The sequence below is a fragment of the Pteropus vampyrus genome, unplaced genomic scaffold, assembly GCF_000151845.1.
Source record: "Pteropus vampyrus isolate Shadow unplaced genomic scaffold, Pvam_2.0 Scaffold202, whole genome shotgun sequence".
NCBI classification, from domain to species: domain Eukaryota; kingdom Metazoa; phylum Chordata; class Mammalia; order Chiroptera; family Pteropodidae; genus Pteropus; species Pteropus vampyrus.
In genome coordinates, this window is record NW_011888983.1 from 140,607 (window position 1) to 155,958 (window position 15,352).

The 15,352-nt window shown below is 37.8% G+C and overlaps 2 protein-coding genes and 1 pseudogene across 13 annotated transcripts in view; 2 read left to right on the plus strand and 1 right to left on the minus strand.

Annotated features, from left to right (window-relative positions):
* The window catches only part of PBLD (phenazine biosynthesis like protein domain containing), a 42,850-nt gene extending 37,725 nt beyond the window's left edge, over positions 1–5,125 (minus strand). Inside the window, exon 1 of one of the 2 annotated variants that reach the window (XM_011372133.2) lies at positions 4,990–5,125. The gene's annotated coding sequence lies outside the window, so the exon portion shown is untranslated. Of the gene's footprint in view, positions 1–4,632; positions 4,969–4,989 lie in introns of those variants that run through there. The other variant, XM_023537842.1, reaches the window with a different exon arrangement.
* HNRNPH3 (heterogeneous nuclear ribonucleoprotein H3) lies at positions 4,246–15,219 on the plus strand. 11 transcript variants are annotated; one of them, XM_011372131.2, is made up of 10 exons: positions 4,253–4,467; positions 9,327–9,461; positions 9,982–10,120; positions 10,636–10,775; positions 11,259–11,345; positions 11,636–11,751; positions 12,833–12,968; positions 13,580–13,675; positions 13,758–13,850; positions 13,977–15,219. In XM_011372131.2, the coding sequence occupies exons 2-10, from the start codon at positions 9,350–9,352 to the stop codon at positions 14,051–14,053; spliced, it is 996 nt and encodes a 331-aa protein (XP_011370433.1). In that variant the 5' UTR covers positions 4,253–4,467; positions 9,327–9,349; the 3' UTR covers positions 14,054–15,219. The 11 variants fall into 11 exon arrangements, with proteins under 11 accessions (XP_023393605.1, XP_023393608.1, XP_023393606.1 ...); XM_011372130.2 differs by having other exon boundaries at positions 4,253–4,448; positions 10,636–10,820; XM_011372132.2 differs by having other exon boundaries at positions 4,253–4,448.
* LOC111746821 lies at positions 11,874–11,992 on the plus strand (annotated as a pseudogene).
* Positions 15,220–15,352: the final 133 nt, after the last annotated feature.

Sequence of the window (15,352 nt, forward strand, 5' to 3'; positions counted from 1 at the left end):
GGGCCAGATCTCCCTTATAGAATAATTCCAAATAATTTACCTAGCTACTCTCCCTTCCAGGATATGGAACTTAAATGCCACTGCCGCCTTTGAGTGCGGAGTGTATTCAGTGACTTTTTTCCAAAGAGTAGAACATAGGAAGAGACTAAAATAACTTTATAGTGGAGAAACCTGACAAACACTACCTCAGCCGAGTGATCAGGGTAACATCATCAGTGAGAAATTATGTTGACAGAATGTACCTTTGACATGATGTGATGAGAATGGTACTTTACCTTTGTGGTCTTCTTCCCCCAAACCCATAGCACTGTCTAATCGTGAGAAAAACATTAGAAAAATCCCAATTAAAGGATATTCTACAAAATACCTGACTAGAGGATACCAAGGAGACATGATGACTAATGTAATACAGTATCCTTGTTGGGATCCCTAATGAACCATAAATAAAGTGTGGAATTTAGTTAATAGCAATGGACCAGTGTTGTTTCATTAGTTCTGACAAATATACCACAATGACATGTTAACAGTAGAGGAAACAGAAGTGTATAGGAACCTGCTATACATTGTACCTCTCAGAAGCTTTAAATTGGGGGGGGGGGGGCAGCAGTCTGTTGCTGTATTATCTGTGCTCTTTTTTATGTTTTCTAAGTTATTAATGTACTTCTGACACATTGAAAGCAATACTATAATTTGGCTTCAATTCCTTAAATAACTACCTTTTGTAGCTTTTTTCCCTGTTCTTCACATCAATCCACTGGAACAGAAAAAATGTTCAATACTTTTAATCATTTTCAAAAATTAGAGAAAGTGTGTTAGGTGCTTTCTTCCTTTTTAATTTTCATTTGCTTACTTAATATATAATTATTAAAAGTGGATGAGACCTTTGGTTTCCTCTAGTCCCAGAATGAACACTTATGTGACTTAAAGTATTAAGAAAGTTAATTGTGTAATTAAGCCTTGTCTTGAGAAATAATTTGAATCATGACAAGGAAGATCACTGCTTTCTAAAGACAGTAGATATATATAAGTCCAAGAACAAGCATTTCACAAAATGTTAGTAAGACAGATTAAGTGTTCAAAAGGCATTAACTACCTTAATTAGACACACTCCTAGAAACTTATTTGTAAATTTTAAGTTTAGTTTATTTTCTTTTCAAATACACAAAAAGATTCTGATAATCCAGTTTTTATGTTATTTTAGAATGTCATTGGGATATGTGAACAGCTATCTTAACTTTTAGTTAATGTGTCTTCCTTCGCTCGGTGCAATCTCTTTCTATTTCTGTCTTTCTCTTACTCTTAGGCTTTGCATGGAATTTTCCTCTCCTCTTCATGTTGATGGTGTAATACATGATCACATGTTCATTGCCTTGTTTCCCCTAAGTGGTGTGGGTACTTCTATTTCCTTCTCCTTTTTTATCTCTTCTTGCTAACAAGATCCTCTCCAGGGTCCCTCTGACCTCTATGCTAATAGGAAAGCACTGAAATGACTGAAAGGAACACAAAGAGAAAAAAAAATCCCAAAAGCAGCTGGGAGCCCTTAGTTCTAACCATCTCTATGGAAACAACTCCACAGAGATCCATCTGGAAACAATTCTGTAGGGATCATTGGAGTAGTGGTGAGCCAATCTCATCAAGCCTTACTTAGAGGATTCAACTTGCAAATGTCAATAGCTGATAGACATTTTTTTTGAGAGAGAGAGATAGTAAAATAGGAAGCCAAATAAAAATAAATTTACCCCATTAGTGTACTTTTTTTAACTCAAAATTCCTATTTGCTATAATAATAAAAGCAAAAGGAATATATATGTACTAATTTCAAGTTCTTTGAAAGCATTCACACTGGCAAACAGCAGAGTGATCAATACAAAGAAACTGTGGCCAAAAAAAAATCAAGGTGTAGTGGTAAAAAGTCATTAGAATGATTTTAGGATTGTGGCCCTAACCACACAAAGTATGTGCAAAGAATGCAAAACTCAATCAAGCAGTAAATAGACTGTTTGAATTCAGGCAAGGGGTGAAAGGGATTACAAAATTCCAACTACCAAATCGGGTTGAAAGACTGAAAGGATAAAGTAGGGATGTAACTTAAACTGAGGAAAGAACTCCATTTGAAGTGTGAGCGCTTGGAGTCTTACTAATACAGCAATTTTAAAAAGCGGGGAGTGGGGAGTGACACTCTCAGCGTCAGTAAAACTGAGACATCAAGTTTCAGTCCCATTCAGAAGTCTCCAGCCAATAAATTGTTAACTGCAGGTCTCCTGAGATCATAACTCTAGTGTTCGTTAGGGGAAGTAACTTCAATTTGCCCAAAATGATGTTTGTTCCCACAATGCATGGTTAAGTTAGTTGCAACCCTAGGAAGGTCCATAGTGCTTTAAGACCCTGGCCCCTGGAGTAAAACCATTTGGATTCGAATACTAACTTCTGCCACTAGGTTTGTGACCTAGGGCAACATTTTCACCTCTCTAGAACTCAGGCACTTCAAACGTAAATTGGGGACAATAATAATCTTTTAGAGTTGTAAAGAGTCAATGAATTGAGCACAGCACCTAGCTCAAACACGCTCTCAGTAAATGTGAGCTATTGTTATTCCATTATCCTAGTTTTGTTTTTGTTTCTTGTGGCGATGACCATAGTTTCCCTTCCCCCTTTCTCTGAAGGGTATTTTTTTTATTTTTAATTGAAGAAATTATTTAAACTCCTCTTCTCACTCACCCCCTCCCCTCTGGTAACCACTAGTCCATCGTCCATGTCCATCAGTCTCTTTTTGTTTGTCCTGTTCATTTGTTGCTTTTAGGTTTATATCCCACATACAAGTGATACCATATGATTTTCAAATTTGTCTGGCTTATTTCGCTTAGTATGATTATTTCAAGGTCCATCCATATTGTTGCAAATGGCAATATTTTCTCTCTTCTTATGGCTGAGTAATGTTCCATTGTACACATGTACCACAGCTTCTTTATCCAGTCATCTATTGTAGGACACTTCAGTTGCTTCCATGTTCTGGCCACTGTGATGAAGGCTATTTTGAGGCAGTAGGCTGAAGAAAGGCAGTACTGCACTGTGATCTAGCCAGTTCTTAGTGTCCCACAATTGTCTTAAGCAAGTTTGAGGATAGGATGAATTAAAGGCGTGAAATTGAAGTTTCCATTGTATGAATGTAACTGGTTTCCTGTCTCCACTCTACACACTGCAGATCTCATGGAGGAAAAAATTATTCAAGCCTCTCCACTGCTAACGCCTCCTGCGCCCACTATCTCACCCCTTTGTGGGCTTCCCAATGTCTGTAATACAAAGTCTTTGGATATTGAGGGTCTACAATCTAGTTTCGTCCACCTTTCCAAACACAAGAACAACAGTGTGCTCAAACTCATTTTCTTCTCTCTCTCACTTCATGTACGTTCCAACGTTTGGACCTTAACCTGCATTGATCTCTTTACCAGCACTGCCCTCCACCCTTCCCAGGAATTAGGCTTGCGTTTTAAGGTGTCAGTAGGAACCTTGGTACAAAGAGCAAAACCAAACAGTATGTATTAGGTGTCACTAGCATGCACAATTTTCAAGGATGCAAAGCTTTATTAGAAAACAACTCGAAGTCAGACGTGAGCAGCTGAGCAGTCAGTGAATGGCAAGAGACCGCGAAAGCGAGGAGCGATTTGTAGGGGAACGTAGTAGGGAGGCAATCAATCGAGAAGTCCCCAAACAAGAGCCAGGGCCGGAGGAAGGAGCCCTACCTAGCCCAAGAGCCGAAATGGGGCCTGGTGGACACTTTTGAGTCTCCATAGCATGGAAAAATTCCTATTTTTACTGCATAATGCAAACATGGTGGACAAAAAAAGCCCTCCCTGCATTTGGCGTCGGAACCAAGTGGCGCCTTTTCCACGCGTTTGACGCTTGGGCGAGAGTGGAGTATTTATGAAATTTGTTCTTGGTGGGGCAGACTACCAGAGAACTTTATCAAACCGCGACATCACGGTTCCTTCAACACACACTGACAGAACTACTACAGCCACTTAACATTCTCTCTGAGAGGGCAGAAACGGGGACTCTGAGCATTTGATGTAGTACGGTAAGCAAAAGGGCGGAACTCCCCGCCTCTTTCTCTGACTGGACCAGTCTCGGCTCCTCCCCACCAACCACTGGGCAACCTACCAGCAGCGCAAGCGTACTACTTGCTGCCCGCGCCAAATTGGGACCAAAGCTCTAGTCTCGCGAGAACAGGACTGGTTGGTCTTCGTTGCTCTCGCTCCGCCTACCCCCTCCTCGCTCGCTCTCTCCCATCCCCCCAAGCCAGTCGCGCTGCTGCGCAGCTCCCATAGCGGTTACCTCCGCCGGAGACGGTTGGGAGAACCGTTGTGGGCAGGGCTCCACCAGTCAAGAGACTTCTTCCTTACGACTGGACCTCGCAAGCACCGCAGTCGGCGCTGCTGTCGCTCGACAGGGTATCTGAAGTAAAAGGGGGTAGGTTGGGCTGGTGGTTTCTAGAGCGGAGTCGGGAGAAGGACGAAAGACTGGGAGGGAGTGCAGGGGGGGAAGTGTGGAGGTCGCCGCTCGGAAGCGGCCAGACTGCGCCTCCCAGGCGATCTCCCACTTCAAGGAGGGCGGCATGCCGGGGGGAGGACTTACTCAGGTGGAATTCAGTGGACGAAGCCGTGGACCGAAGTGGGAGTCATCCAGCATTCCCCCTTTCCCTGCTGGTTTGGCTTCCGCCATTTTGGGTACGGTGGCGCGGCCACCACGGCTTCCCGCCCTTCCCCTCTCTACTTTTTGTGCCCGAGCTTCCGAAAACTGACTTAGAAGGCTGGAGGGTGGGCAGAGCGCCTTGGAAGGGATGAGGGTGGGGAACGAAGCGAGCAGGGAAAGGCCGGGCGCTTGGGTGCGGGGAGGTTCTGGGCTGGCGGGCGCGCTCCCGATGGAAATGGCGCCGTATGGGCCTAGCCTCCCACCGCGGCCTCCCTTCCTCCGCAGTCTCGGCAGGGCTACCTGGGCTGGCGGGATTGCGAGTGACTTCTGACGCAGATTCTCAAGATGAGAGAGGCTGGACCTGGGGGAGGAAAGTCAATGGCGACGAAGGCGCTCAACTCCCAAATCCAGGACAAAGGAGGCGGACGGCTTCCTTTGTAATTCCGCCGCCCGGTGGCGAAGGTTTCTAAGCCTGGCTTTGGCTGCCGGCCGGGGAGGAGGGGAAAGGAGAGTACTCTCCCTAGCTCTCTGGTCTCTAGGACAGCTAGATAAACGAAAAGTCTCCGGGGAGAAATAAAGGACGCTTAGCCTGCCCTTATATTCCAGATTTGGAACTTCGAAAAGAGTACGTACTCATTTTCCAAAGGGGTTTTTTTTTCCACGCTGATCTTAAACATATTTAAAGACTTTGTGGGTAATTGTTTTGTAATCAGAAAAGCGAGTGACATCAAATAGGAATGTGAAAGGGGCATATTTCAAATAGGTCGTCTGGGCACAGTGAACTATGATACGGCTTATTGAACTTTTGGGCGGGGGTGGGGTGGTTTAACCACGGTTTTGTGTAGTTTGGCACGTGCTAGATTAGAATTTAAGTAGTTTTTACATTTGGGAAACAGTTAAAACACAACCAGTGGTGGCAAACGTGCGTGTATGTAGGAATTAAGTTACTGACTGTAAACAGGGGTTGTATTTTGTGCGAAGTCTCTTGGTTTTAGGCTGTATAAGTACTTAAAAATACAGTTGGGAGTTATTTAGTTAGCAGGACTGTAGTAATATTTTCATCAAGAAAAATAAGGCCTACTCAACAAAATGACTGGTCCGAAAGCCTAGTTACGTGGTGGTGGTGACTGTTGGTCCTTAGAACTGAGAACTGGGTCAGTAATTTTAAATGAAGACGGTACGAAAAGGACAGGGAAATCCTGAGAAGAAGAGTTTCCCATAATGTATATGAATCTTTACAAGAAGTCTATTATCTACTTTTCCAGGGTTAAAAACAAAACAAAAAAACCTTCCTATTGTTGAAAATGGTATGTGATTTTAATGGATTTTGAAAAGACAGCCCAGAGTTTTCCTATAAAGTAGTATATAACAGCTTTCCTAATTGGATTGCCCTAGAAATCTTTTTTCTGCCCTCATCTACATCATAATCTGGAAATCCATCTTAATTGCCTTTGTATTTTTAATAGCCATGCTTTTTTTCGTGTCCTCATTTTGATAAACAGCTGCTGAACTACAGTAGATGGTAACTGTTCTAGAACTCGTTCATAATCATTTTTAGTGACCTCACCTTTAAGTCTTAGTGGTGTCTTTTTTTTTTTTTTTAATTTAAAAATCAGCAAACACATTGGAATGGGGGAATGATGAAAAAAATTTAAGCATCACCACCTTGTTACCAAAATTTTAAGTTCATTCTCATTTTTTAAGCACTAGCAAGCTACCATTTAGAAAGTTATTTATTGATGCATCAAGCCCTTTATGTATTATACTTTGGAAGATAGTATATAATCTTATAAGGGAGTTTTATATTTCATTCGGCCTCTATTAGCTGCTTTTTCTTAATTTAATTCACATAAACTTAACTCATTTAAAATCACAATATGTGTTCTTTTGTGGCTGGCGTCTTTAACTTAGCATAATGTTTATAGGAAATTAATATTTAAAGTCTCCTACAAAACTGATTAAAGTTCTCCTGATATTTCAACTGCTGGTATTTTTAATTGGTGCTAACACTTGTAATTCTTAAAGCAGAATTGTGATTAGCCATGATGCTTTTGGAAAGAAAGGGTGAGATGGATTATCCTGAATAATTAGTAAAAACTATTTGGGTAGCTTCTGAGACCACTTTATTAAAGTACTGAAGTAGATTGTCTTTTTGTATGCCTTGAGTTCATCTTGGTTTTATTTTGTTAAGTAGATTTCTAGAGTCAGTGCTTTTAAAAGAGAAAAAAGAGGGTGGCTCTGTACACTTGGGATAGAGTATTGCCCTATACAAGTTCTTTCCAAATCTGGCTAACTTTTCCTCAGTATAAAAGAGAGAGAGAGAGAGAGAGAGTGTGTGTGTGTGTGTGTGTGTGTGTAATAGACATTTGTTTTTATATAGGTCTCATTGGTATAGGCTGATCCAAAAATCAAAACTATTTTGCTTGCTAGTGTTTCTTGGAAAGTGCTAAGATTTGTATTAAAGAGAAGTCCATTTCCATCTTTTTTGTATGTTTCCAAAACAGTCTTTACATTGAAAAGAAATGTGCTAAATTATAAAAAGCACACTTTTCACAACATATTAGATTGTTTAAAGTTCTTAATATTTTTCATGAGGAATTAACATGTGATGTTAGGTCTTTATTTTCTCCCCTTCTCTTAAATCACCCTTTATAGAAGACAGCTATTGTTAAGTTGATGCCTCCCCCCCCCCTTTTTTTTTTAAGAAAATGGCAGGTCTTCAAAATGTCTCAACTTTTTTTTGAATGGATGTGGGGCCTACTTCTTTCAGGGCTATACTCTAGAAGAATATTTTGAAATCATCTATCTAATATATATTGTAGTAAACATTTCAAAAGAAAAACCTGTCTTTTTCTCTCTGCTTTAGACATTTCCAAAGGAATCAAGAAAATGTAAGCCTTTGTTGACTTTGGAAAAGACTTTTAACAGTCCTTACTTCCTTTCAAGACTCAGAATACTTTTTTATCCTTTAAGATTGAGTTATTTTGTTTGTGGTACATTTCATAGTTCTACAGGGCCCCTTAAAAATCCAGTAACAATGGCCACCATTGAATAGTTATCATGCCCCAGACCAAGCACTGAATGATTCTTAAAATGGTCCAATGAAGTGTAGGCACACCACTGCTTTTACAGTTGGGCACAGGGGTTAAATAGTTTGCTTAAATTAGGTAGCCAGTGAGTGGACGACCTGGGATTCAAACCCAGAGGTGGTCCCCCACCCCATAAAAGTTCATAGCAGTTATTTGAGTGCATAAGAACTAGTTGTGACATCAGATAAAAATTCATATTCTTTCCATTTGGGATCTGTCTAGAGTGGCACCTAGGATTCTTGCTTTAAAAAAACAAGGAACTGCTGGCAGTGATTCATAGGGAGAGATACTCGACTAATAACCATTTTTGGAAATTTTCTAAATTAGCTTATTTTAAATGCATGGATTCTGGGGTGGAGGGAGATTTGCAGATGCTGCCCCTAAAGGTTGCACTGATAATTAGATCATGTGAAGTTGAATACTGTTGATATGAAATATAATCCTTGAGCATAAAAGAATCAAGTGAACAAATTGTCTTGTTTACAGGGGAGGAGGTGGTGAGGGAAAGGTTTGAAATATTCAGGTGAGTAGGATTCCTACAGCTGCATAGTGAAATTTGTGAGGTCTGGTAAGTTTCTGCAGCTGAAGGACTTCTGCATATTATTAGCCTCTTTGAAGTGTTCTGGAATTTTAAAAGGATGGTTGTCCAGCGATGGGAAGGGGGTGGACGGGTTCTTTTTGAAGAGGAAGGAGGGCCTCTTACTGTACCCTTCTTAATACTTTATATGAATGTGTTATCATTTTTTAAATGTTGTGTTTAAAAGTAAAGCAGTGAGTAGACTGGTTTTTAATACATCGTTTCCCATAACTTCCAAAACAGGTGGCTTCAAAAAACTGTTAGAAGGCATTCGCTTTGGAGTGACCTTTTACCCCTGTTTTAAAATGCATCCTAATTAATTAGTTCAGTCATTTTAAAACTTGCTCTTGAGGAGTGTTCAAACCAGATTTAGTTAAAATAGAGATAGGAATTTTTTCCCCTTCAAAAACAATTTGATGTGTTCAGAATTACAGTACATCTAATAAACTTAGTCTTTTGTAATGCCATTTTGTCAACATCAAAGATACTCGTACTTTTGATTACGGCTCTTACTGTGAGTGATGGTGGTACTATGTGCAACTCTTGAGTAATCAAGTTTTAAATAATTTGCAGAACTGTTTAAGTAATAAAACCTGAAAAAAGTGAATGAAAAATTAAGAGATGAGGAAAACACAGTTGACATTAAATGACAGGCTCAAAAAATAGGAGGCATTAGAAGACTGATAGTGGAGAATTATGTAAGTTTTCTAAAAATTAGCCAATATATATATATTTGATCTTAGAAATTCAGTACTTTTTTGTGGGAGGAATCAGATTTCACTGCCTTTTCCCACTCTTTATACCTACCTCAAAACAAAAAGGTATTGTACCATTTTATTGTGGCATTGTCAACAGAGTCACTGAGCCATATGTTAACATTTCCTGTTATGTACCACTGAGGTGTTTCTTCAGTACCTCTGACAAGAGTATATTTTGATTGACTGCTTTATGTGCTTCTTTATTTTTTATAGCATTTAAATCAAACGGTATTGAGATGGATTGGGTTATGAAACATAATGGTCCAAATGACGCTAGTGATGGGACAGTACGACTTCGTGGACTACCATTTGGTTGCAGCAAAGAGGAAATAGTTCAGTTCTTTCAAGGTACCTCTAGTATTAGTCAAAGTTCAGTAGTATTTTAATTTTATATTACTGTTTTTAATTTGTAAATCCCATTTGGGGGACTTTTTGATTATGATATCTTTAATATATTCAGTTATGAAATGTGCTCCAGTTAATATTCAATACAGAATATGTAGAATATGTAAAAACTAATGTGCAATAAACTTAATTGAGAGTAATTACCTGTGATGAAATGAACCGTGAATTAGCATATGGAGCATAGTTAAATTTGATTTGAGCTTTTTCTTTTTTTCTTTTCTTTTTTTTTTTTCATATAACATAGGTGGGCTTTTAGAGTGTTGTATGTAATTTTAAAAGACATTGGTCTCAAGAAAATTTTGTTACCCAGTAATATTTGAAAAAATCTTTTATGGGGTGATGGGGAACTAAGCTTTTTTTGTTTTGTTTTGTTTAGACTTGTTTTAAATATTTGATTCAGATGGGAATGTTTCAGCCTTTAACACTGTTCCCCTTGATGGGGTTATTTGTCCTTGGGTTAAAGGGTTGGAAATCGTGCCAAATGGGATAACATTGACGATGGACTACCAGGGGAGAAGCACAGGGGAGGCCTTCGTGCAGTTTGCTTCAAAGGAGATAGCAGAAAATGCTCTGGGGAAACACAAGGAAAGAATAGGGCACAGGTGGGGATGGAGAGTTTGGGATGGTATTAAATTTTTATTTTTGGGGGTTGCGGGTCACTATTGCTTAAATGGGGGGGTAACAGTAACATTTTTCTGGGGTAGTTTAAAAGAATTGATAATTAAATTTAACTTGGAAACTACAGATTTGGGTGGGGAATTAATGCTAATAGATTGCTTAAATTGAAAATAGATTGTTTCCCTTTTCTCTGTAGGATGTTGATAAATGCTTTTGTATCATCAACTATTTTTTCTAAACACCTATCATGTACTAAAGGAAAAAAACAAGCTAAAATTTATATTTTATGAATTGTTTTCAAATAACTAATTTGTCTGTGTAAAACTTAAATATTAATTATTTAAGTTTGTAGGTATAAAAATGTTCTTTATGGCGTATTTAGGCAATTTAAATTGGGTTATATATCTAGAAATAGAAAAACTTGCTGCATTTTGCCCACTATCTTATATACTCTAATACATTTGAGCTGAAACCTGTACTTTAAACCATTTTTAAATAGGTATATTGAGATCTTCAGAAGTAGCAGGAGTGAAATCAAAGGATTTTATGATCCACCAAGAAGATTGCTGGGCCAACGACCGGGACCATATGATAGACCAATAGGAGGAAGAGGGGGTTATTATGGAGCTGGGCGTGGAAGTATGTATGACAGAATGCGACGAGGAGGTGATGGATATGATGGTGGTATGTGTATCTAATGAACAAAGGTTCTGTTGTCATTTTCTTAATATTCCTGACACTTTGTCAAGAAATATAGAAATGGCAGTAATTTCAGTACCTAATAGGTTTTAAAACCTGTTCATGAAAATATGTATTCCCATGGCCAGCTGTGGGACTTGACTGATGCACATATTAGCACCTAGATGACATTTACAGAAATTAAATGAAGATACTGGCATATTTTGACATTTTCTGTTTGGCATAAATGTGGGTGAAAATTTTGATGTCTAAATGTATCCTTTTGAGATTTTTATTTCCACCAAATGTTAGCTGCTTTTTTCACTTGTTGGGAGTTGCGAACGTGTAATAATTTAATCAGACTAGCGCAAAGTAAGTTTTTGTTAACTAGATTATAAAATTTATCTCTTTAAAGTATATTCATGTATTTCTCAAATTATGCAGGTTATGGAGGTTTTGATGACTATGGTGGCTATAATAATTATGGCTATGGAAATGATGGCTTTGATGACAGAATGAGAGATGGAAGAGGTAAATATTAAATACTCATTTTTAGGTGAATTTAAGTATTTGCTTTACAACTATTTAGTGGTAATATAGGTGACTTACATAAAGTCAACTCAGGCATATTTTAATGCATTTCTCCATAGGGCTTTATATAGATGTATACTTGTAGGTAAGTGCTCAAGTGTTAAGATCTCTTGGGGTTTTCAAAACAGTGTAAGTAGGAAAAAGGCGTGTATAGGGAAGAAATAATGTTGAAATGCTTTCTTTCCTACATGTATCAGTAGTTTATAATATTTGGAAATTTTATTCTCTAGGTATGGGAGGACATGGCTATGGTGGAGCTGGTGATGCAAGTTCAGGTTTTCATGGTGGTCATTTTGTACATATGAGAGGATTGCCTTTTCGTGCAACTGAAAATGACATTGCTAATGTGAGTGATTATCAGAATCTCTTTAATATGGAAAAATATATATACATCTTTAGTTAAATATTACATAGGAGTCAAGCAAATAAAAGCTATATTTATAAAGCCCAGTTAAGAATTTAGTGAAAGTATACAGTCATGCCACCCTGAACATGCCCAATCCCGTCTGATCTTGGAAGCTAAGTAGGGTTGGGCCTGGTAAGTACTTGGATAGGAGACCACCTTGGAATACTAGGTGCTGTAGGTGTTTAAAAAAGAAAAGAATTTATTGAAAGACTGATCATCATAGAGTAGTGGTGACTATAAACATATTTATACTTTTAAAGTATAAATATGTTAACAAGTTTTAGTAGTTTGATTTTCTGGCTATATGGTGAGGAGCTGAAAATAATGGAAGCAGTCGCTACTGTTTTGAAACTGGTTAGTTTCAAATTGGTTAGAGAGAATCAATAAACCTTAGCCCATGGGCCATATCCAGCTACACGCTCATTTATTTACCCATTGATTAGTTGCTGTAGAGAACCAGGGACCTAGCCAAGCGTATTTACTATCTTAATTCTTTTAAAGAAATTGTTTGCTCTAGATCTTACTGAGGAACCAGTTGGCCTAATTCCAGGTGCCTTTTAGGATTGCTTAAACTTGGTTAACTTGTGATTAGAACTAAATGATACATTTTTTGGAAGCTATCCTTCCACAGTTTGTAGGTTTATAAAACTCTCTTGTTCAGCATTATAACACCCAATTTCTGTACATATGCTTCTAGGAAACCTACATATATTTCAAACAATTTTGAAATACCTTTTTTGGGAGGGGTGTACTTATTCTTCCTCTCAATAGCAGGGTATGAAATTTTTCATCTGTTTAGGTAAACTGTTCTCTAGGTTAGAAATGTTTTATTAAATTTAATACCACTTAGCTCATCATAGAAATAATTTCTTATATTCCTAGAATCTCTGGAGTTGATGGAATTGTTAGCCTTGCAACACAGAGCAGAAGAGTTTGTTTTTTAACGAGGAAAAAGCCAAGGCATGTGGTGGTAATTTCAGTACTATAAATAGAAAAGTAACAAATGTTTTCTTTTATTTAGTTCTTCTCACCACTAAATCCAATACGAGTGCATATTGATATTGGGGCTGATGGCAGAGCAACAGGAGAAGCAGATGTAGAGTTTGTGACACATGAAGATGCAGTAGCTGCCATGTCTAAAGATAAGAATAACATGCGTAAGTGGTATCCTTGGCAAGCTATCTTGTTTCTTAGATGTGAACTTGTTTGTAATAAGTTCAGACTTGAATAGCTTTCTAAGGGGCTTTTTATTGAAGTTATTTAAGTCAGACTCTTAATACTTGACAGATTATTGGAGCTTAAGTTATTAAAGAGGGGAAAACAGGTTATGTTACTTGCACTTGCCTGGGTTCGTTCCAGGGCCTTTTGCAAGTTAATACCACTTCTTAACCTATACATTGATCAAATAAGTTATTCCTGCACGTCATCAAATTGGTTTTTAAGCCATTAAATTTCACCTTGACCAGTGATTCCCAAGTCTGTCTACACCTCAGTCACTTAATACTTAAGATTCTGATTCACTTCTGTGACCAGGCTTGGAATGTATTTTTAAGTATATCAGCTGGTTCTGAAATAATGAATCAGCCCATTTTTATAGTTAAGGAAACAGGCCCCAAACACTTATTGTTCAAGGTTGTACAGTTTGAGTGAAATCTAGATTCTAGTCCTATATGGCATTCATTTAAATTAATACTAGCCAGTCAGCCTTTTTTATGCTTTGATAAATTTGATCCATTGTCTCCTTCCCCCCCCCCCCATTTCCGTAAAGAACATCGATACATTGAACTCTTCTTGAATTCTACTCCTGGAGGTGGCTCTGGAATGGGAGGTTCTGGAATGGGAGGCTACGGCAGAGATGGAATGGGTATGTAAATTTTTTTTAAATAAGCAGAGTTAGACACTTAGCAATCAGTCTCAAACACTTTTTTTCTTTTTTTTTTTTAAAGATAATCAGGGAGGTTATGGATCTGTTGGAAGAATGGGAATGGGGAACAATTATAGTGGAGGATATGGTACTCCCGATGGCTTGGGTGGTTATGGTAAGTATCATTGGTTCCTCTCATTCAGTTTGTTAGTCCCCATATGTGGGGCAAAGTTCATGTTTTTAATATGTTCTGTGTTGATATTTTCTACTAAACAATTCTCAACATCTTTTTTCTTCTAAGGCCGTGGTGGTGGAGGCAGTGGAGGTTACTACGGACAAGGTGGCATGAGTGGAGGTGGATGGCGTGGGATGTATTAAAGCATAACCACCAACCTAAAAGTCCTGACAACAGCATCTGGTCTACTAGACTTTCTTACGGATTTAATTTCTTTTGTATTTTAAGAACTTTATAATGACTGAAGGAATGTGTTTTCAAAATATTATTTGGTAAAGCAACAGATTGTGATGGGAATCTGTTTTCTGTAGGTTTTATTTGTTGCATACTTTGACTTAAAAATAAATTTTTATATTCAAACCACTGATGTTGATACTTTTTATATACTAGTTACTCCAGAGGATGTGCTGCTTTCATAAGATTTGGGTTAATGTATTTTATTATTAGCTCTAAGAGTAGTAGTACAGCATAATTTTAGAGGACAGTGGTTCGCCTCTGCATAAACTACAAGTCTTTATTAAGCAGACATCCAGAATAGAGCTTGGAAAATAATTAGTGTAACTTTTTCTTTAATTTCTCCTGGACAATACTGTAAATATAAAGATGAGTTTAGATAGCTTCAGGAGTATAAATCAGCTAATTATATATTCATCTTTTTCAAATGTCACTTATCAAGCATAGCTCTGAAGTGTTAATCTAAGGTATCTGAATTTCTGAATATTCATAATTGTGTTACCTGGGAACAGGAGTGTTGGAAGTTTAAATTTTAGCCCTAGATTTTAGAATAAAAATCCCCTCAGCACTTGACTGAAATACCAAAAAAATGTTTCCAAAAAGTGATAGTTGTAAGTTATCTCAAAATGTCTTAGACTAGGTTAAGGTTCTCAGTGACATGAGAATTCAGTACACGTACAAAGGTATTTACTGTGGAGTATAATTCTCACAGATGTATTTTCAGTTTCAGCCCAATAGTTTAAGGCATATGGTTTTTTAATAATTGTATAAATACATTATAAAATGTAAGATGAGTCCATGTTGTCAATTAAAATGAGAGTCCAGTTGGATTTTGCATCTGATATCTGGAGTTTTTAGAGCTATTGTGTTAAAAAAAATAAATAAAAAAAAGTACTATATGTAGCCAGGAAAAGGTGCTTTTTATTTTTAATCCCTTTGATCAATATGGCTTTTCCCCAAATTGGCTAATGGATCAAAATGAAACCTGTTAATGTGAATTCACAGTTATTGAACTTGTTAACTTGTTTTTGCTAGAAATGTTATTAATGTAATAAATACAATGTGGGAGATAATAGTATGGCGTCCTAGAATGCTTTGTGTCAGTTACTGATTATAAATCAAATTAGACAAAGTAACTCTTAAGGACTAGTTTCTGCTATTGGGCCTATATAAAGCCTATCAACTCAAGCAAGGATTCTAATGCCTGT